At 34.7% G+C, this 23,689-nt stretch overlaps 1 protein-coding gene across 2 annotated transcripts in view; it reads left to right on the forward strand.

Moving 5' to 3' along the window:
• LOC108730167 (growth factor receptor-bound protein 14) overlaps positions 1 to 23,689 on the forward strand; it is a 319,854-nt gene that overhangs the window by 97,852 nt on the left and 198,313 nt on the right. For both annotated transcript variants that reach the window (XM_018459697.1, XM_018459698.1), the window contains 5 exons: positions 9,966 to 10,132; positions 10,830 to 10,986; positions 12,274 to 12,404; positions 13,947 to 14,027; positions 14,125 to 14,256. In XM_018459697.1, the coding sequence (XP_018315199.1) occupies positions 9,966 to 10,132; positions 10,830 to 10,986; positions 12,274 to 12,404; positions 13,947 to 14,027; positions 14,125 to 14,256 (668 nt within the window). The remainder of the gene's footprint in view (positions 1 to 9,965; positions 10,133 to 10,829; positions 10,987 to 12,273; positions 12,405 to 13,946; positions 14,028 to 14,124; positions 14,257 to 23,689) is intronic.

A 23,689-nucleotide genomic window follows, 5' to 3' on the forward strand; every position in this document is an offset into this window, starting at 1 on the left:
GGATATCTTTATAATATCCTGCCGCGAAAAAGCAACAGTTCAGTCTTGCGGAAACTAAGTTTGTCTCACAATCTCGCACTCTTTTCTCGAGATTATCGTTCTTCTAGAAATTTAACATACTAGCATACTAGCAATTTGTTTTTCACGGAGAGATTCAATAACAATTAGGGAATATTTTAAAAAAATTTCTCGATATTTCTTAATTTCTTATTAAATTAAAATATTTTAATTTTTGGATTTCTGTATTTAGTAAACTGTACTTATCTTTACTAATTATAAATTAATGAATAAAGTAATTTTTATATGTATTTATAGAGATTTTCAAATTTTTGTTTTCAAAAGTTTTAAAGTACCATGATCTCTCTCTCTTTAAATTATATTTTTTACATGAATTGTAGTTTGTATTTTTGCAGTATTCAATTTCAGTGTTATGAAAGAGATCAATGCTACAAGGAATGAAACATTTTTTAAAACTTTCAAAAGTTTCTTTTTTTTTGTTTCTACAGCACAAGAGAAACGTTTTCGAGTACAGATTACATATTTCATGTTAATTCCATGTGTTTTTATGTAAGGACATTAGAAAGTGGATTATTCATGGCACGCTAATTTTGTAATACATTATTGAATAGTATCTAAAATAGTATCTCGCAAATGATGTACATTAATGATCTATCAAATTTCTAACGATTCCCGTAATTACGTTGTTCCAGAATGCATCTTTGTGCGCGAATCAAATATTGAAAATGTTGAATATTGGATAAACATTAAATATTAGGTGTTTGGCATGATGTTTGTCGCGGATATTTGTTCCTACAATCGGATGTTTACGGTTTGTAGCCGTGCAGTTTCTTGCTGTTCCACGTCGAAAGAAGTGGAAACGCTGAAAATTTTACATGGGCCGCGTGTGTGCGGAGAACGCGAATCAGGACGGCCGCCAAAACACGTTCGAGCTCGACCTAGTCAGCTTGGCTTGCCTTGGTTCTTATCGATCCACCTTGCATAGGCCGTCTCCTCTCTTCCGAAATATTTGCTTTGCTGCGATAACGGCGAGATGGACATTGGAGTTTCAGTTCGCTGAGTTCGGAGTCTCTCGATACACGGTTACGAGTCTCATTTAAACTTCGCGTTAATGTAGGTAGTATCCTGGTTTACAGATTATGATCTCGAATATCTAGGCAACTAGAATGCTTTAGTTTGTTATGCGATTGTCGTCTACTGTCTGCGACATATGGAAATTATTATTGTGTGAAAACATAAAGAAAATGTAAAAAAGAATCATTTTGCAACAAATATACGATGACAGATATACGATAATGATCGTTTCTCGTATGCGTTGTATTGATATTTTCATATTCTTCCATGATAATACGTCTTATTGTCCTCATATACTTTCATGAATTCTTCTATAAAGATAAGAGCGGATGTCACGGCGATCAACAGTCTTGTCTTTTCAATGCACTTATCGGTTCCCCCTTCGATTGTTAAAGTTTTTTTCAAATAAACAAAATCCCGCGATACGGAATAAATGAACGAGATAGGTACGAGAGACAAGAGAGTTTCTCTATTATTGCCGGTTATTTTTTTCGCGACTGCGCACGTTCCGGCTTGTGCTTATGGAACGACCCGGTTTCGTCATCATGGCAGGTAGATGCATACCACGTTTGTAGCTCACAAACGTGGTTGAGAGAAACGTTACGAGCGAGATGCTGAAGTATCTGAAGCGTTCTTTGCGATATCCACGAGATAATGCGTTATTTCTGTGACTGATAACGGTGATTAGAAATCCCCGTTGTTTATTGCATGAACATTTAGAAACATGACAATCGAGACTCGAAGAAAATGTGAAGAGTAAATAATTCATGCATTTTACATTCGCATAAATAAGTTTCACTGATAAAGTTTCAGTTTGATAAGACTTAAAAAATGTAGCAAAAAATGTTTGCTTTAATGTTTGTATTAGAAGACTGTAATCATTAGGAGACACGTGTCTCGATGCTAAGAAAACGCGCGTGATATTTGAATACGCGTCATGACTCAATGTTTGAGTATATTTGAATGCGCATCAATGCAAATTCAAATTCTAAAACAATTTACATACCGAGAAATTTTATCGAGTTTCTATAATTGGGGAATTTTGGGGATAATTAAAACAGTTTGATCAAACGTATTGTTATTTGATGAAATACATATTACATTAATTTCACTTATTTAATTACTTATAAATGTTTTAGATATCAAGAAATCCCCGTAAAAGAGGCCCATAAAAGAAATGTACTGTAAGAATGTACAATAAATACATCGCGCGAGTATAATTAATATTTTCTGTACTTTATGTCCGTTTTTCAAAACTCAAGGTTGCGGTTGCGGATACGGGGATGTGCAACGACCGGCTGATTGTTGCAAGAAGCAACCAAATGACAACAGAATAATATATGTCAGTAGGTAGAGACGCGAGTAGGCCAAGGTTGCGATTGTGAAACTCGCGAATTGCGTCATTATATGATGCATAATTACATACAAACACTTTACATGATTTCTTGGCAGATTTTTTAAATTTTGATATAATTGATGCAGTTCTGGTTCTTCTCCAAAGAGTTTTCGTGTTTTTTGTACCCGTTTCAAAAAAAGTTAAACGTAAATAACAGGCATGTAAAAATGTAGAATGACTATCTCACGTTTTCATTTTACGAAAATTTATAACTTTTTTTATTTCAATTATAATCAATGAATTTTAATTTGCAAACTCGTAACTCGTGAAACAGAACTCTTGAGAAAATATCAGATTATTGACAAAAATTTCTATTCGCGGAATTTTAGAATACTTTCAACTGTTCGAAAAATTGTTGGAACTTTTATATGTTTTTTGTTTTATTGGTTCGAGTGTTAAAAATAATTATTTGAATTTTGTAAAGAGATTTATTTATTTCAGAGATTTGCAACATATTTTTTATTTTATATTGTTAAATTTTATAACTATTAGAATTCAACAAAATGTTCAGGATAGAACTGGAAATATATTAGACGAAAATGAAAAATTTTCTTATGTTAATTTCACGATGATTTTTAGATATGCATATTGGATTTAGGAAAAGAATAGTTTTTTTCTCATAAAAAGAGTATGATATCCTCATTTTCAATCAAAGTTTTTATTGTTTAGTAGTTATTGTTTATGTTGCTTAAAAAACGAGAATTTATTCTATATAAATTTATTATTGCAGTCAAGAATTAAAATAGATCGAAAAGCACAATAAATAAAAAGAAAAAAAAAGAAATATTTTAATAGTCATGTATTTTATTTTTATAAAAATTTGTCATTAGACTAGTAGCAGATGTTTACGAATATTCATTCGTGTTATCCGGAAATGTCGCATAGAGCAGCTGCAATGGCGGCGTTCGACATTATGCGCTTTGCGCATTTATGTACCGCATACCGAGCGATTGCGGGTTAATTAATTGCCGCAATAAACGGTCAACGTAGCACGCTAATTCGAGAGCATGCTCTCGCACTCGGTGTTATCTTCCACTGATTGGGCTTACTCTCAGCGTTTTCGAAGCCCACAATAGAGATTCCTTTCGCGATTGTGCGTTCACAAAATATATGATATGAAATTATTTTTTAAAATTATTTCTTTGACTATATTAAGTTGCATTCATTGAAATTGCAATTTGATTATTAGCTTCAAGTATGATTTTGAAACTAAACATATTTCTAAGATTATATATATATGACTTCATATATAAATATCAGAAATAATGTTATAATGAAACTATGCGTTTCGTGGGTTATCTCCATGTCCAAATCCATTATTAGAACAATTAAAAGGTTGAAAAAGGGGCGATTAGGAATCGGCGCTGTAATGAATGCGCAAAAATTGAAGTAACAATATCTTCTACTTTGTATCCGTTGATTTATTCGTTGAACGTTTCGGTCCATTTTCTATCCACTTTCTTTTAGAATGCCAACGTTTCGTGAACATTGTAGTTTATTTTATCAAGGCAAGAAGCCTGATACTGAGCTGTTTTTCCGAGAAATTCCCTTTATATATTCTGTTTAAAGATAAAAGTGAGAGGGAGGGGAAAGAAGAGTAGCGATAGGAGGGGCAAGGGTCGATCAGTTTTCGATGACTGGGAGAATGATCTTCCATATTTTACTTATAGCTTTTATTATTTATATAAAATATTTCGGTTTAGATTATTAGGATATCTCTATATCTGTGTATTTTCTTCGAAAGTATGATGTAGTGGTGGCTATTGTAACCACTACATCATACTTTGTTTTATTAAACAGTATTTGGCATCTTGTCTCAATGTTATGTTCTAATAATACTGACTGTGCGACATGTTTTAATCTGACGAAACGTTGACGTTTGTTCATCCGTAGATTAACCATTCACTCGGTCACTCCAATGTATACTTTTCCGCAAGAGCAATTATATTTTATATACTCCTGTGGAATTGACAATGAGTGAAAAGATTTTGGTCTTTAGAATTCCTCAAAATTTAGTATCCTACCTATCTGATCTATTATTTCTTTAATATACAGGGGGATGGAAAAGATGCTTTTGTCTCGTAATAGGATTCGTTATCTTGTGTGTTGTATGTGTATGTGTGCCCTACGCACAAGTGAGTTGATTGCTGACTGTTGTTGTGTTGAGTGATGGTGTGACTCCACATGTAGATATTTATCTGTAAGTTTTTTACATTTGTGATCTAAGATACTGTCAGTTTTTTTGGTAATAAAAACAATTAAAAATGGGAGCCTCTTCTATGTTCTTTTATATCTATAGTGAAGCGAATTGGGATGTTATTTGTTGAAAAAAATAAGGAATTTATGGAGTTCAAATTTGCTGTATCTCTAAATCACGAACGTATCATCTACATAATGGGAATTAGACTTGTGGTCTTTTAGATGTTTTTCGGAGAAGATTTTTCTCGAAGTTTTCCACGAAAATGTTAACAATTATAGGAGAAATAGGAGAATCCATTGCTGATCCTGAAGTTTATTCATAGAATTGGTTATTATGGAATAAGTATATGGCTATTAAGCAGTGCTATATTAAAGGAATGACAGGAAACTTCGTATGAGGCTTCTGTTGATTATGTCTAATGTTGTCTTTGACTGGAACTTGTATGAAAAAGGATTCTGCATCCTAACACACAAGCATGTCTGCAGGATGTAATCGAATTTTTTTGATTTTTTTTGTATGAAATTGAGTTGTAATTCAGATTTTCCTACAGATTTTTTTATGAAGTATAGAAGTTTTTGTGCTAGAAAACAGGATGGGTTATATATAGAGCTCTATAAATGTACTATAGTAGCGCAGAACTGCCATGTTTGCTCTTAAAGAATTACTAAACGCTTATTGGATAATAGACTATCAGGTTAGAAATGGCGGTCGAAATAGCCAATAGAAAAGTTGTCGATACTCGGTCCAGACAAAAAGGCTTGAGTTATTCTGGTATATCTAGAGCTCTAATGTCGGAAAGTTTACAGCACTGACAATTGGTCTGAGAGAAATATTAGATTTGTGTATTTTGGACAGACCGTATAGTTTTAATAGGAGTAGATTTAGTGTTGATTTGAGAATGTGTGGATTTTAGTGTTCTTACTGAGAATACTACTTCTTTTCACTAGGATCTTTTTTTCGTGTAGTCTAATGTGTTCATGACTACTGCTGTATTGCCTTTATCGATTGAAAGCACGATGCTATCTGTACCTTACTCAGTTCTTACTACAATTAGAGGGCGAATCGCTTTTGTCTAGTGATATTAGGTGAAGAAGGCTTGACTTTGGAAAGGATATTAATTACCTGTCTGCGGATGCTATTCGCTTGCTCTGATGGAAATCGATATTAATCAAACCCCTTAACCCCTTAAAAAGATAAGGCAAATTTTGAGAAATCCTAAAGATTAAAAATCCTCCACTCAGTTCCGCAGAAGTATATAAAATATTTGGCTCTTGGAACAAATATACTATGGGAAAACGGTTAATCTACGGATGAAAGAACATCAACGTGACGTCAAATTAAAACATATCACACAGTTAACATTATCAGAACACAACATTGAGAGAGGACACTAAATACTGTTTAATAAAATGAAAAACAATTACGCCACTACTACTGTCTATTATTATACTTTCCAAAAAAATACAGAGAGGCTACACGCAGAAAAAGATATACTGTACGCAAGAGAGTAATAATGACTTCTTTCAAGTATTTTAAATGTTCATATATCCGCAAGTCTATCATAAGTTCATCACAAGCGTTAAATTTATTCAAAATATATTCTGAATCCTAGAAAGTTTAATACTTCAATCAAGAATATTAAATTGAACCAAAAATTCGATTTATTTATTATATAGAATCGATGGAAGAGAACCATATGTTTTAATAAAGATATCTTTTTTTCTTAAGAACAATTCTTCCTTTGCTTGAATCAAGTATCATATTTACTTGTAATAAAAAGGTTACGGTTACATCTTAACGAAAAAAATAATTTTTTTGTTATTATTACTTCTTATTTTTTCAGTTCAATTTATATTTTTACTATTTCGCATACCTATATTCTGTCTAATTAACTGTAATTAATTATTGAAAAAGGCATCGCACCGCAAGATTTGAATCTAAGATCTCTAGAACCTACGATCCCTAAGCCTAATACATACATGTATACACTGAGCTAATCGCACGCTTGTGGGGTCGAGTCATTGCTAACGGTATACCTCCTACTGTAACCATTCTTAATTTCATGCTTCTACTGACAATTTAATATTATTAATTTTTTAACTATCTTTTTATTATTTTTTTATCATTTTTTATTTTTTTAAATTATTTTTTTTATTATTTAGTTTAATATTATTAATATTTGAAGAGATTTGAACATTATATTTCGTTTTTCCTAAATCTGTTGTATAGAATTGAAAGAAGTATATCAAATCTTTCTGACCCAATAAATTTTCTTACATCAATATTATTAAATATTCAAGTTAATCAAATTTGACTTTTCTTCGATAAAATTTTATAATATACTTCAAAAGAGAATAAATTCTTATTTTGAATATATGATATTGAGTATTTCTAAAACTTGTGACGAGTACATTTTAAGATTACTAGCACACAAGAAAGAAAGTATTCTTTATTGAAACTAATCATTACTTGAAAGAAGAAAAATAAATTGAGTAATTACTTTTCTTGGCAATAGAATAATATTTTTCTGTGTGTATAGAGATACAAAAACATCTCAATAAAGAGAGTTAATGACTATAACATGAATAGAATAAAGATCGTTCTCCTTGTCGTCGAAGATACATTCTTTTTCCTGCTACTTCCATTCTACTTTCCCCTTCTCCTCCTTCTATTTTTAAACAGCATAGATATATGTATATAAAGAGAATCCTTCGGAGGAGCAGCTCAGACTGATCTTCGTTCTCATGAAATGAACTGCAATGTTTATGTAACATTGGCATTTTAATAATGGATTTTGACACAATTCGTAAAACGCATAGCTTTTGTATAAAAAATTCTCGTGGAAGCTTCAAAAGTAATAAAAGCTTATTTAGATCAAACAAATAAATTTGTTCGAAAAATTTAAATGGACAATATTAATAGGAATTAATTAGTCAAATAACATGTTTTACGAGAGATTCGGTTTCTGTTTATTTATTTATTTGAATAAAAACGTTGATTCGTTAAAAGTCGGGATTCTTTAAAATGGGAATGCAAACGTAGCTGCAATACAAGTGAATGCATTAGTGATTTTCCACCATTATCAGCGATAATTTAAGAATCTCGAAATAGCAGGCATTTTACATTCTCTTATCATCTCGCGATAATACAGTGAAACGTCATCGGGATTTTGAGCAGTCTTAGCGAAATTCATAATCATTTGCAATTGCAGTCGATTTCCCCCCTGGTGTTTATATAAAACGGTGCCTGATAAACTTCTGGCTTCGTATTAATATATATATATAATTTGATAAAATTATTTCATTTAAATTTAAAACTTCATAAAATCATTTCAGATGGAATATTCTGTATATTTCCTCATAATTTATTTATAGTTTGTTCACTTGTAGTTTATTTATAATTTCTTAAAATATAATCACTTTATAATTGAAATGTCAACTCACGAAAAAATTCAAGAAAAAATTTTATTAATCAAATGGAACAAGCGAGAAATTTTTGAGCTCTATTCTTACAATTTCGCGTGATATCGTTAATATTAGTTTATATATTTGTTGTTTCTTCTTCGCTCGTCTTGTTGTATCTGTTATTGATCGTTTGTGGAAATAATCGTTAATTCACGGCGAACGAATTCGATGGACGTGTCGAGTATCGACGCTGGCACATATGTATATTATACACGTGGATTCTTGTTGCTGTTGCGTCGTCACGACGCAGTCCGGATATAGGACAGAAGAACGATTATTAAGGCTATTCATCTCTTCAAGGTATCTTTGTGGCATGTCGCGGCGATGACTTTTGCGCATTCGAGCTAACCGGAGAAAGTCCTTTGATTGGGTTGCAAACGTATATTGAATAAATGATTGGAATAAGACAAAAATAAATTTGTGAAATATAGAGATTCTACAAAATATTATGAAGAAAAATTATGAGAAGAGGTATTAATCAGCGGTCTTCGAATTAATCTCTAATTTTAAGTGAATATATCGTTAATTATGTAAAATCATTGCATAAATATCATGAAATATAAAATTTATAATTTTTGATATTTGAAATAATTTTTTTCCACTTGTGTGTTTGTAAAATTAAGCAGTTCCATTCTTAAAATTAAATTAATTTCTAATAGAAAGTTTTATAGAAAACAATTACGATGATATATATAATAAATATCCAAATGATCCATTTGTTCTTACGCATCAAGCTCACTATATTTTTGTTTGATGATCATACATCAATTTTTACTTACAATTTTCATTTTTGTTATAAGAATTAATAAAATTATTCTTTAAACTAACATATTTTGTTAAAAATATTTTTATTGAAACAGTATTTTTAATGAAACTTTTATTTATTTACTTATACAAATATTTCCTTTGTTTTTTATCTACAAATACAAAATTTTAATATAATAGAAAAGTTAATGATATCCAAGTGGAATGTATTTATATATAAGTTTATGTAAATTCGTATGATAATGTGGATCCTAAATAGTTAGAGTGAATTAGGAATAGGATTGATTTATCTCAATAAAAAATATCGGTATTTCCTGCTTGAAATCACTCGACCCAACGGTTTATATTAGAAATTTGACCCGCGTGGCCTGTAAAGGTGTCTGCGTACGACAATTCGTCGGATTAGCGATAACGACTCTTGTATGATTCTACTACGACTCGTATTTGGTATATGATAGTCATTCTAAAGAAAAAGAAAGAGAAGACGGCGCGGCAAGCGCCAGGAATTGCGCGCGACCTCGGCGAGGTGTAAATATCCGCGTTGCAACGCAACGGCTCGCAGATAAAACGCGATTCACACACTACGCACAACGTGTCTTCAATGTCGCAGCACATGTGTAGTCACTTATCTACCTCATATCCCTGCGCCTCGATATTCCAACATACAGTTATTGCTAATCGGAAAATTCGCCCGAGAATTGCTGCGATTTCACAGCACGACGTTACATTTTGTCCTTAATGTTTGAACACTACTTTTTTTTTCTTTGTGTCTCTTGAAACGAGAGGGGGCCACGTTCACTCATCGATAATGTAGTGGCTCCATCCCGACTATGTAGATCCTGTGAAGCCCAAGTTGTAAAATAGATCTTTAGTACAGCGGGCTCGCTCTTATGCCTCTTTGCCAGTATATTTATATAGTAGTTTTAGCGTTTTTAACGGATTGACATTCTTTGCGATTTTTTTCAGTTGTATAGCCCTTTTCTCTTTTATTTATTAATCACGACACGCCGTATCAATCTCTCTCTAGTATCTCCTTGGGCCCTTACAGATTGGCTCCCAAAGATGTGCTCCTGCATCGACGGCAGCTCAACGCTGCCGAGTAATCGAGCCGCAAGCTATGAGCGGCTTGGTTCCAATCTCACGATCTTCGAACTCAACAGCACGATGCGAAGGAGTCGAAGAAGTGACCAGGATTTGATCGACAGTGAAAGACAGGTATGTATTATCTTGCGCTTTAAATATCGCGCTGTCTGTCTTACTATTTCTTGATTAAATGTTGCTCATTTATTACAATGACACAGCTAAAAAATTAAATTTTCCAGAGAATAAATTGAAATATTTTAAATTACTAAAAGTTTTTAACATTAATTTTGAAATGTAATTTTGATATAATAACTGATTATAGAGGGGAATAAAAGTAGTTTAAAGTATGTTTCACTTTTTTCTTTATGTTTCCGTTGTTTATAAATAATAAAAAAATAATAATTTTATGTTGTTGTAACAAATATGCGATGTGTAGTCTGAAAAATCGAGGAAATGAGTATAAAGTAGTAAATTTTTATATTGTGTTTAATTTATATAAGTGGAATCTACATATTATGTTGAAAAATGAAAATAAATATAATAGAATTCATAAATATGACGAAATAATTAAAGTACAACACAAATTTTTCTCATATCTTTATAAAACAAAAATTTATTATCGTTGATTTATTAATTTATGTAAATTTATTTGATTACAAAACAAAATATAAATTATATAAAACAAAATATTTATAATTTATTTACGATGCAGTAGATGAATTAAAAGAGGTTTATAAGAGAAATTGCGAATTATTTGATTAATTAATTGAATTGTATCCAATTCAATTCAATTGTTTACTTAATGTCTTTCCAATGTTTATTTAATTAGGAAGAATTGCGGTTTTATAACAACGATCACTCTTTTACGACCGTGGTCGTCGAGAAGAATCTACGAACGATCGACCTATGCGAGTTGCTCAAAGTCAAGAGGAACACGATCGGCGTAGCCTGGTCGATAATCGAAACGTGGCCGAAACTGGGAATCGGTATGTAATATTATAAACATAATAAAAATGATATCGTAATGTGTGATATTTCTGTCGCGTAATGTATGTTAAAGTGCCTATGCATTCTCTCGGAAATGTAGTTAACAATCAATCAATAAATATATTCTATATGCTTGGTGCTTACGTGCGAGTAGCAATGTGTCATGGATCACACTTTTAAAGTCTACGATTGTAACGATTACTCGCTATAAAATGTGTTATTCGTGGAATCATTAGTTTTTCGTTAATTGTTTTTAGAGAAATATGAATATTCTGTACATTTTGATTATATTATATACATGTATACATGCGTACAATTTTATATTTATATTATTGGAATGCATGCGTAATTCACACAAATGTGAAGAATATACCCAAACATAATGGATGGAATTTACAGAATTAAACGTTTAATTCGATATCCGAATTGTTATCGCGTTTATTGATAACGTGGATGGAGACAAATATGCTTGAATAGGGAAATATGGAGAATCAGCGAATATTTTCGTATTTTTGATTATTGCATGTGATACACTTAAAAGTTATTCAAGAACTCGATAACAAATAATTTATTTACAAAAATATCAATGCGCTCGTAAAAGACGGATAATTCGTTAAAAGTTCGAGGCATATCAAGCCGAGGAGAGGCCTCAAGGTGAGCTTCTAACGCAACGAGAAAACTTCAGTCGTCTAAATTTTCTCTACGACATTGACTCGGAACGAGATCGGAAATAACGTGTGCATGGTGAGGGATAAAGGGAGAAGGGAGGAAAGGGGTTGGAGAGGCCGTAAAGACGGCACAGAGCTCTATAATGCAACCGAGAATCAATAGCGGGCGAAACCTCCAGGAGCTTGGTGCAGGTCAGAGACGCGACTCGCGGCTGTGTCTCCGTACGAAATGTTTGTTTACAGATCCGGGCAAAATGTCAGGCTATTCTAGTCTAATGTGTTTTCCATGGAATCATTTTATAAATTAATTGTATAACAAGATCTGCACTGTAACCATAAAACTCTCTTTATTAGAACTTATTTATAAGTTTTAAAATTAATTTTGAATAAATATTTTATGACTAGAAACATTATGAAATATTACACTGTTTATTATTATTTATAATGTAACAGATATGAAAAATATTCTTTTCCCTATTTTCTTAAAACAGATATCGATTTAGGTGTCTTCGAATACTATTCGATATAATTTTAAAAAGTCGCTGAATATATTACTGTGTTGTTATTAACAACACAGCAATATATTTGTCGCAAATAGGATGAATTATTCTGTTGCAGAGCGTACTTTAGAAGACCATGAAGATATTCTTGCTGTTCATAGAGAATTGGAAATGTTCGCTTCTCAATACGAAAGGAGGTTTTATTTTAGTCAAGACTTCCTGAAATATGAAGTGTTCATCAAGCCTGCGGTAAGTAAAAAAATAGAGAATTTTGTTATTTTGCAGAAAAAAAACTGCTTCTTTAATTATACACTTCTGAAGAGCATGTGTCAAAATTTTCAGAAAATGATCAAATTTTTGCATTCTTTGTTATTATCGCATCAAAAAGTAAATTCTACTCAATCTAAACGCGTTAACTTACCGACTGAGTTTACCACTTAAGCTGCAGTTGCAGCTGCGTTTAAATAACTACGAAGTACTGCCGACTCTAGATAAAGTGTCATCCTCGATTTTACCGACCAACTTTTGACTAATATTGGATTTTAACTTGTATATTTATTTGTCATATTAATGTTTTACATTTTCCAATTGCTCCATTCTATAAATATATATATATATATGTGTGTGTGTGTGTGTGTAACGTCCCCTACAGCACAAAAGTTGCTGCAATAATGCTGCAACATTGCAGCAATATTGCATGTTGCAGTAATATTGCAGCGATATTGTTGCAAATTCTGTATGGGGTATGTAATGTTGATATCGACATTGAATTTTTGCGAAACTGTAGTTTTGTGAATCTGAAATGTCGGTAATATTAGGGATCTTCAGCTATCTTCAGACTCGGTTGATAGTCAAGAATATTAAATAGTAACCCGGTCGATATTTTAATACTTCGTCGGTATCTCTGTGAACATTGTCGGTATATATGAGAATATTCCGCTAGCAGATCTCTCGTTTACCGGCGAATCGCGCGGTTATATTCAAGAGAAGTTTTAAAGAGATTGTTAGATGGCACGAGAAACGCTTTTTCGATTGGTGTATGGGGTATGGGGTCTCAAGGATTCGGTAGTATTGATTGGAACATTCGTGTCCTGGGATTTTACAGGATTGAGCATGCAGCTCCATTTTAAACTCGATGCATCGAGATTTTGTGTAGGCAAAAAATTTCAACATAACACTTTATTTACATTTCGCAGTTATCATTTTATTGGATCTTGTTAGAAAATATTAGTTTTTATAATTAGTAAAGAGATACCGATTTATTAGTGAAGCTTCGAAGTTATTAAGACTTCGTAATTAATACATTTTGATATCAATTAGCGGTTTTGAAATTCAATCAGTTTAGGTTCATAAATCTTGTAGTTTCGCCGATGATTGGCCAATTAAGGAATAACGAGCGTAGAAACTTGGGAAATTGAACGTCGTAATCTACACTCTTCGGGGAAATCTCGAGACTTTTTCTTTTTCTTGTAACGAGAGGGAGATACTCTTTGCGCATGTGAATGTAAATACATACGAGTGTTTGTGTTTCCATCCATTGAATCTTTAAAAAGATTCTTAAGTAATGCGTGTGCGTTTATAGAACTGCTTTCCGAGATACTTGCGGAGCGAGAGATATTTATATTTTCTCGTTCCTGAAATATTTCAGATTCGTCTCCGCATCACTATTCTCTCCGAGAATTCATTCTCGTCAATTTTAGAAACGATTTGAAATTCAGTTTTCTTGATGTCCGTTTTCAAATGTAAAAAATGACAGTATATATAGAGACATCTCTCCAATTTTTTTTGCAGCAATTTTTTCCCACGGACATGATTGCGTTTCCCAGCGGGGAAGAGAGGGGCACATTTACCGAAGCCGAGAGTGCGTTAAGGGTGAGTACACGTGTTATTTCCTGCCAATGCGATCATCACGTATGAAAACCGTGCTGGCTGAAACGACAAATGTATGTTGCTCACGCTCATGTTACAGAATTACCTGCTACGGGAGGACAGTGAGTGCCCGTACGTATTCAGCATGGTATGGATGCGAAATGCGAGTTCGAACGGTTGGAAGAAGATGTACATGCTACTTCAAGGCCGGAAACTCTACACAACAAAGAAGGTAAGTCCTTTTGTCTCGCGAGAACCGCGGATTGTATTCTCGTGTTATTTTTATTTCGTATTTAATTCGTCGTGTGCGGTTTTAAAAGCATATATACGTATTGACAGGCTTTTGGTCGAGGCTATACGTTTCTCTACTTACTTTACGGCTTCGAATATGAATCATAAGCTTTAAATGTTTCGCGGCGAAAGAATTACTCAGCGTTGTTGGCCCCTCAATTCAAACGCGCGCATTATCTACCATTTTGCGGCTACGGGCTGACGTCTCGGAATACGGGAAGACGTCGTTACATAAAGAAATACTGCTTCTCAATGTTAATAAGCGAACACATATTCAGCTTACGTTGATTAATACGTTAACATGAAGTGATGGTGAGTTTCTCTTCTTTCCTATGCCCGATTATCTTTGTGCGATCGCAATAGAAAATGCAATCTCGCGACGGAGATCGGGTTCTTACTGACTCATCGTCGGTGAAACGTTCTTTTAAAGACCAAGTAAGCGATTCCTAGACGATAAACGATCGTCAGGCTCTACGTGCATCAGTGCGCGTAGTTCTCGCAGGTGTTAACACTTTTCTCAAGGACTTCGCGGTGTCCGTCCGTTACGGATGAGTCACGACACATCGCTGGCAATTTATTTGTAAGTCATTAAGCGACATTAACATGTAACAGCTGGGACGCTTTCTTAGCCAAAAGTATGACACGAGAAAGAAACACGCCACAATCTTTTTTTTTACGACCGACGTAAAGAGGACAGTTTTATTAATAAAAATTTCTTGCATAAATACAACATGAAATTTGAGCGGCAAATTTTTGTGGCTGTTTAATGTCGATGTTTATTCCATTCAACTTTATTCGCGATGCGATGTAATAATTTGTTTATAAAAGAAACCCGGAATCAGCTGACGGGGATAACGTTATTCTTGCCTCATTCGCGAAATTGTCTCATGATGTATCGGTTTGATGATAATGTTGATCCGACTCAGTCAATTCATTTGCATAATTAATGCCATGCGATATACGAAGGTAACGCCTTCATGGCTTATTCGATAATCGATACGTAAGGTAGTCATTTTCGAGATAACCGTAGCTGCTAGTTAATGTAGACGGTGAAGACGGTTCTGAATTCAGCCTATAGGCGCTGGAGGGTTGTTTTAAAATTAATTTAATTCGATTATCGATTTTGCTCGTACAACCGGTAGCTCGCTGTTAAAACTGACGCGTCGAATGATCGTTTGGCGAACACGCTTCCGAGTTGCGCGTCATTAATCGCCCAGCAGTAAAGCCAGAATCATATCGGCGGGCGAGCGATTATCCGAAATATCGCGCGGATCCTATAGAAAAAAAAATCCATTTGTCACGCATGCGTAAAATGTCGAGTGAGTTATGACCGCGATCGCTTTACGGCTGGCGATACATCTAGTTAAATAACGATAGCGCGACGAATAATTACAGACGCACTCGTGTACATAGTCCGCGCGACTGCTCGTGAAATATTATCACTGAATATTCTACCGTTATTTGCGTACATCAGTGCTTCGGTTTACACATTTATTAACATATATATAACGTATATAAGCGATACATGCGCTATTCAATAAATGCACTTAATGTGGTTTCCGTTACACAGTCACATTTAGTGCAAATCAATATGTATTTCCGGTAAAGAATGTGACTATACTAGAGTGACTATAATAGAGAAAAGTTTTTAGTATTTGTGATTATAAATATATGATGTGATAATTATGGTTATTACTACTATAATGTTACTAATAATAATATAATGTTACTAATATAATATAGTTATATTTATAGTTCTATAAAAAAATATAGTTGGCACAAAAAATGACTGTAAATATAGTTATTATTACCATAACAATTGTTACAATTATCATAATTTACACAATTTATAAACGTTTTTAGGCCAAAATATAGTCAGCCCAAAAATGATTATAAATTATGGCTAAATTATGGCCATTTGAATCATTTTTATGATAATAAATGACATACTTTTTTGATATTAGCTATATATTATTTATAGAACTATAAATACAATTATATTATTACTAACGTTATAGCAGTAATAACCATAATTATGGTATGTAATTATAGTCACAAGTATCATAAACGTCTCTCAACATAATATAATTTATATAGTTCTATCTCTTTTTTGATTTTTTTATTACAACGAGTTACCTAAAGAGGAGTTGTGAATTTTAATGGCCGATATTGTATGGTCGCAATTAAATTGACAAGAATCCTTTCGCGAGATGTACGCGGGAATACGCCTTCTTCTCCCTTTTGTCGCGTCGCGCCGAGAACCGGCTTAAAACGCAAATTGGCTTCGCGTCCGCCGTTGGCGCGTAAGAACATGATTTAATTATTTCAAGCATCGTCGCTTTCGGCGATACTGGTATCAGTGGCTAATATCTCGACGTAAGCGTTGTTCTGTAAAAAACCACGACTCATTTCATTGTTACCCGCTTCGCTCCGACACCTCGGGACAAGTCCACAAGTACGTCATTATTACAACATGCGATACAATCTCTCGGTAGAGAGAGAAAAAAAAGATGACGCTTATGTAATAACAGGACTCGACGAACTGCGGTACGCTCTGATGAGATCGCTCGCGTATCGCAACTCGCAAGCTTATCGATCCTCGATTACGGCAACCATTACATACAACGACACGCCCCACGAATTTCGCAGCTTTCTGCAAATCGGATTTTTCTCGTAGATACGGTTTCCCGTCGTGTGTTTCGCGACGTTCTCTTCTTTTCAGGCTGACGTTTCGATATCATTTTATTTCCCTGGTGATCTTTTTCTTTCCGCGAAGTCTAGAATCGATATTCATAGTCCGTTCTCATTTCAAGATCGTCTTAAGTAATGTCTTAAGATGCTAATGCGGCCCTCTGATTGGTTCGTGAAATCTTAAAACTATACTTAAGACAGTCTTAAATATAAGAATCGACTATGAATACCGGCCTAGGAGGCTTCTAGTAGGAGCTTATTTCTGCAAGTGAATTTATAAGTTGAAATTTTCTGAGTTATTCGAGGGACTCAGCTTGTCCGAATGAGGGTTAATTGCTCTTGAAAAGTTTCTCAACTATATCTTCTCCTAACCAAAACGCAGAGGTCTCGCGATTATTAACGCTACGTCTCTATTTTCGTCGTTATTACGCGCACTCGATGGATTATGTTTTTGTATAAATAAAGTTTTTACATTAATTTTTTTCATCGTTCTTTTGATATTAATGCTCGTTTCCATCATTGTGAATTAATCTCGATTCAACTTATTCTACATTTTTTGTTTGTTTCTATTAGTGCAGTTTAATTTTAATTTCGGTTCAACTAATTCTTCATTTTTTTTAATTCTAAGAATTGGAAAAAGATGAAGAGTAAGGTGAACCAAGATTAAAATTAATCTATATTGATAGGAATAGTCATTAGTACCTACTTACTTTTTAAATTGAACCGAGATTAATGTTAACTAATCAGTATTAGTAGAAATGAACATAAATTAGATCCAGGCCAAGCAAGAGAATGTGAACAAACACGAATCAACTTGCTTCAATGAGCGCGCGAACAGTGCTATTGTACAATTCATTCGAGTTTGTTCACGCTCGTTTACTTGATTTGAATCCGGTTTTAAAAGAGGAAGTTCACAATGCGAACGATAGTCATTCGCACATGCGGAAGGAATATTAAGAGAAAAGTATTCGCAACTATAATTGCATGGCAAAATAATTATGGTTAGGTACTCTATTTTTATAGTTATTACTACTACGGTGTTAGTAATGATAATTATATTTATAGTTCTATCCAAAAATATATAGTTGGCACCGAAAATGACTGTAAATTATAGTTAAATTATGGTAATTGCGACCATTTTTTTCTCTCAGTGTATCGGGCATTGTATGGATATTTGCAGGCACTCAATTACAATCGCAAATTACACTGCACGCACACGGAATTCCATTGTTCTTGGAATAATTGTCTTATTCGTTACTTCTAACTCAACGTGTAGAATCAACTGGCAGAAGCACGATGCGAAACAGTGTTGAATTAATTAAAAACGAATAAAATACAGAAGAATTCTTCTGTAAGAATTTTGTTCGTTTTTCTGTATCTTCACGTAACTCTTTAAAAAAAGATTTAATCTTGAAATAAAAATAAAGGGCGAAGTAAGAAGAGCGCACTTCGTATAAGGTGTAACATAGCCTCTCGTGGATGCGTGAAAGATGTTAAACGTTAGGAAACGAACGAGAAAAGGGACTTCAGGGTGAGATAATAAAGAAGAACGCGACAATTGTGCGAGCAAAGAGCCGGGAGTGCGAGAGTAGGTACCAATGCTAAATAATACGGCTTTGGGGGTGCCGTGAATAATCCTTACTAACCTTAGCATTCGCACCGCTATTTCGGTTCTCCCGGCTCGAATAATTTATGAACTTCTACCGCAACGCGCCAGCCGACGGCCTTATCTCGAGCTGGTTGAAACTCTCTCGGACACAGTATATATCTGCTTCCTCTTAATTTCTAGCTCGCGCACTCCGTTCCTCGGGGAGATGTCATCGAGAGACCTTACCGAGGCTTTAACGTTAGGGCATCTTTTACGACGGTCGTTCGGTGGACAAGCCTTGTTTATTGTTCTTCGCGGACGGCAACGTATCAATGGGAGTGCCGCATGTAATATGCAGATTCAATATACGTTGATGCACTTTGGGGGCTTTGAATAAACCAACGTGTTCGCATCGTGTTTTTATCGCGCATATAATTTTAGAGATATCGATTTATCTTCTATTCATTTTATACTCATCAGATCATCAGTTGCATTATAGATGCTAGAATTACAGCGATTATACCAAATGTAATTTCCAAATAAAATAATTTTTTTTCCATTTACTTAGTTTAAGTACATCGATAAATGATTAGCATCGGATTTCACAGAATATGACCGTGAACATAAATGTAACCGTGAATCATCACATCATATTACATGATTACATCTGTTATGTCTATAAATTGTATAAATTGCTTGTATTGAATAGGAACTGACGTTTATGTCCGACTTATTGAAAGTCGCGCCGATGTCCGTTTTTATTGCGAGGTAACTTTTGCAACCCCGATGCGCTCATCCCCCGGTATTACCCCCGCAGAGCCCGATCTCATCCCCGCCAACCCCCTTTTTCATTTCCTCCCTCGCAACAGCGGGCGTGGCCCCGTTATCGCGGAAACGTACCCGCGACGGCAGGATAATTCTCCATCCGCTACGTACGATCAATTTTATCGGCAAAAAACTTCCGAGCGAGGACGATCCAGGGGGAGAAAAATTGCTTGCGTTTTCTCTTAGAAATATAAATACTCTTTTGCACCGGCTATCGGTGAGCTAAACGAGTTTCGTTACTTAACATAATTGCCGTGCAACTGTCTCAAAGAAGTGTTTCGCACACGAATCGACAAACGGGGAAAAATAAAATTGCCAGCGAGGGGTTAGGAGAACGGGATCGTATTTTACAACCGCGACGGTCCACTCTTCCAATTTGTCTTTACTTTCCTCTGTAAATTTATCGTAAGTACGGTAATTGCATTAACACGTGATCCGCAGTGTGCCGTTAAGTTTCGAAGGAAATGGCCAATCGTAGAAATCTCTGGAAAAATATCGCGAGCGCCGTGTTAGTTTTTCCAATATCAGGAGTTAGCAGGAGTGTTAATTTAGCAAAATATTTGATAACAAGACTGCTATCGAGGAAAGAGAAAGAGAAGGAAAGAAAGAAAGAAAGACAGAGGAGGTTGGAAAAGACTGACGCCCGTTTTCATCAATGTAGATTAATTTTAATCTCGGTTTAATTTATTACTCTTAATTTTTTCTAGTTCTAAAAATTAGAAAAGGATGAGATTGAACCAAGATTAAAGTTAATCTATAATACATTGCTGGAGATGGGTATAAGACTGCACTAGTTTTGGGCTAACGCGCTGTATAAGCTTCATTCTCTCTTCCTTTTGTGCGTAATGAACAATAAAGATAGAATGAAGCTTATACTCGTAGGGTGTGAGCGCACAAAGCGAGTGCAGCTTAAGGCTAAGAAGAGATTGAATTTCATTTATTTCTGAGTTGATCTTTTCGCATTACAATACACACATATTTCGCTATTTGCCACAATCTTTTTTGAGATATCATGCAATGATACCCGCGCTAGACAATGAGATTATGTAATGGGATAGCTAATCCTCAGGGCATTCTCCCGCCGCCCGTCAACCTGATCGACGTCACAGAGCCTTGACGCTGTCAATCTCGATTTACACGTAATATCATCCGTGCGCGAACGCGCACCGGGAACGGGCCGATGGATAATTTCGATCAGCCGATAATGGTACGGTCGCAGGAAGCGAATTGGATTCAAGGTAATCACTAGTTGCGATATGTATATTCGTAATTAGTTACGTAATAGTCTGATTTCATGGTGATATATTTACATGCATGATGTCTTTTACCGCGAGTTTCTGTAGGAGAACCAAGAGTGGTGGCCGCTTTCATTGCTGCGACGTTAACGATCACAATTGTTCTTGGCCGGCATTACTTACGCGTTACTTACACTTTGCCAAGAAAGATGATCACCGCTCACGTTACTCTGCGTTTACTATGCCCTCCCTTTTCCGCCCTGTTTCTGTGCGGTCATAAAGAACGCATTTCGCAAGACATAAATTATGGCGTGCGATATTAGCGTTAATGTGCCCGTCGCACAAAGCACGGCGTTGCGTTTTTAGATACGGACGTCGTTATCTTCATTATCGCCGATTTTCCCGACTCGTTTGTCTCTATTCTCATTGCGTGGAATATATATTTTTCTTGCATTATGTGTGTATCTCAGGAGCGTTTCCGAGTTTATATAAATATGTAGATTTATTTTTTAAACTCTTAGTTCTTTTAAATACACTTTACTTATTAACAATAGAAGTAAACGTTTCTTGCTCACTAAAAAGACCAAGCGAATAAATTACTATGAAAATAAGAGAAATGATGAAAAACCAAATATTTCATCAGTATATAAAGGATAATTCATTATATAATCAGTATATAAAGGTTAACTCAATACAGAGTATTGAGCGGTACTATTATTATCTAAAAACATATCGGAAAATTTGTTAAAATTGTTTACATCTTTAATGTAAATCTTGTTTTATTTCTTTGTTCGTGTTTGTACGAATGTTGGTTTGAAAAAAGTTTTTTTAATATTTTAATTATAAATTCGATTCAGATTAATTATTTTGACATTAAACTTACACTATAGGACTGAACGTGATCTTTGTCGTTAAACGAGCATTTCTGTCTTTGAACAATTTTAAAAATTGGACATCTATAACGGACATGGTTTATTATCACCATCAGATAAAATCACATTAAAACTGACATGGATTTCTTCTTTTTTCCGATATACAACAGTAATTATGTATATTAGAATAGGCTTTTTTGAATTTATATATTGAAGAAGACTGTGAGTCGAAACGTCTAGATATTTGGTATATTACCCTAATATTAAATAATAATTAATAAATAACATTGTATGCGCTCGTTTGTTTTATAATTAATTTGTTTAAAGGATAATTATTGAAAAGTCAAAATATTTTAGAATCCTATCTTTTACACAAGAAAAATAATATTAATAATATTAATCTAAAAAAGTAAAAACGATCAATAATGATTGCTCGGTATTTGTATTTAAATTATAACTTCTGTTTTTTAAATGTTTTTTTTTTGGGTGCTGTATTACCAGGCTTGTCACTCGATTGCACTATAATAAACGCGCGTTGGGTGGTGTAAATGTAATTCGATATAACGGTTTGTGCAAGTAAATTGTCTGCGATAGTCGGGGGTATACATTGTGCGGTGTACATCGGCTGTACGAAGAGATACTTGGTGTACTTTGTCTCCAGTCACGCGCTGTATAAGATCAGTGTCCTGTCACGGAACCCGGAGACCTCCATTGTTCTGTTTATCGTCTCATCCGATTCCTAGGGCCCCCCGGACCGTAACTTTGGGCCACGCTTTTGGTCCATTCACGAAGTTTTCCGCAGCTTCCGTCGTAATCGAAGTTTCGGGCGTAAACGAGAACGGGGTGGGGTATCTTGTATCTCACGGGGAACGTTAACGGAGTAGATACGGCGCCGTTACGAAAGATAACGACGGCTGATTTACATAGAAGGGCTGGAACTCCGGTCGTTAGCTGCTAGACGCGCTAGCGATCGCTCTGCATTTATTATCGACTCTCGGCGACGACGACAACGATGCCTGAGAACGGCGACGTCGCGATGTCGCGGTTGCCTCGCGCGAAAGGAGCTTTTTACGTAGAACCGCCCCGCTTGCGAGAGTCGGAAGACGATTCTCCAGAGTGGAAAGCCGAGGGCGGAGAGACGTCGACGGCGACGGGAAAAAAGGGTTGACTGACGGTTTTCCGCGGCAAACAACCGTGACTGATGATCCGTGAGCAAAGCGCGATACGCGGGCGCGCAAAGGTTTCCGTTCTCGCAAAAAGAACGATCCGATAATTAGACGCTTCTGCATCGAGAATTGGATTCTTTTCGCGAGAGCCGAGCTGAAAGCTGAACCGATCGCTGATTCGAATCTGGTGGTCCATTCTTTCTCCCGTTTTCTCTTTTCCGTTTTTTCACTTCCATCGTTTAAAAGCTTAACCCTCCGTTAACAGTATAGGATCTTTAAAGGCACCATCAATATTTTAATTGTGAATTCTAATAGGTTAATTTAGGTAAATCTGTAAAAAAATATGTAAAATACAATCCGACTTCTATAATGGTAAAAATTTGTTAAAACTTTGACAAGTATATCAGAATTTTTTTTCAGATTTTTATATAATTCGGAGTAATAAAAAAATTTTGTTCTGTTTCTCGATGACTCATATTGCTGACGGAAGAGTTAAAATTTCGTGTTGCTGACGGAGGATGAGGATAACCAAACTAACTTTTGAGATTATATCAAATTTCTGTTGAATGTTCATATTGTTCCATGTAATTTTATCTTAAAATGGCAACATATCAAAACTTAATAAAATTTTTACTTGAATAAAATTTTTGTGAAAAGAAATAACTAAATTAATGTTAATCAAATAATATTTTATCCAAATCGTACGCGCTATTTTGTATTACTTTAGTCTTATTCACATTTCTATATTACCTATTTTCCTCTTTTTTTAAAATCATAAATATTCCTTTATAATCATCTAGTCGTATTCAAAAGAGATATATTCACCCTCGCTATTCATTGCCATTGTCGGGCATCACGCAAGTGATTCTCCAGTTTCACCCTTCCTCGCAATTAACGACGAAACCGTCCAACGACCGAAAAAGCTGGAAAGCTAGCGAAAGAGCTCTCGTTGTTGAAGCGCGGAGTGAGGTGGTCCATCCCATCGGCGACCTGGCCG

This window comes from Mycetomoellerius zeteki, unplaced genomic scaffold (genome assembly GCF_001594055.1).
Source record: "Mycetomoellerius zeteki isolate Tzet28-1 unplaced genomic scaffold, Tzet1.0 scaffold85, whole genome shotgun sequence".
Classification (NCBI taxonomy): domain Eukaryota; kingdom Metazoa; phylum Arthropoda; class Insecta; order Hymenoptera; family Formicidae; genus Mycetomoellerius; species Mycetomoellerius zeteki.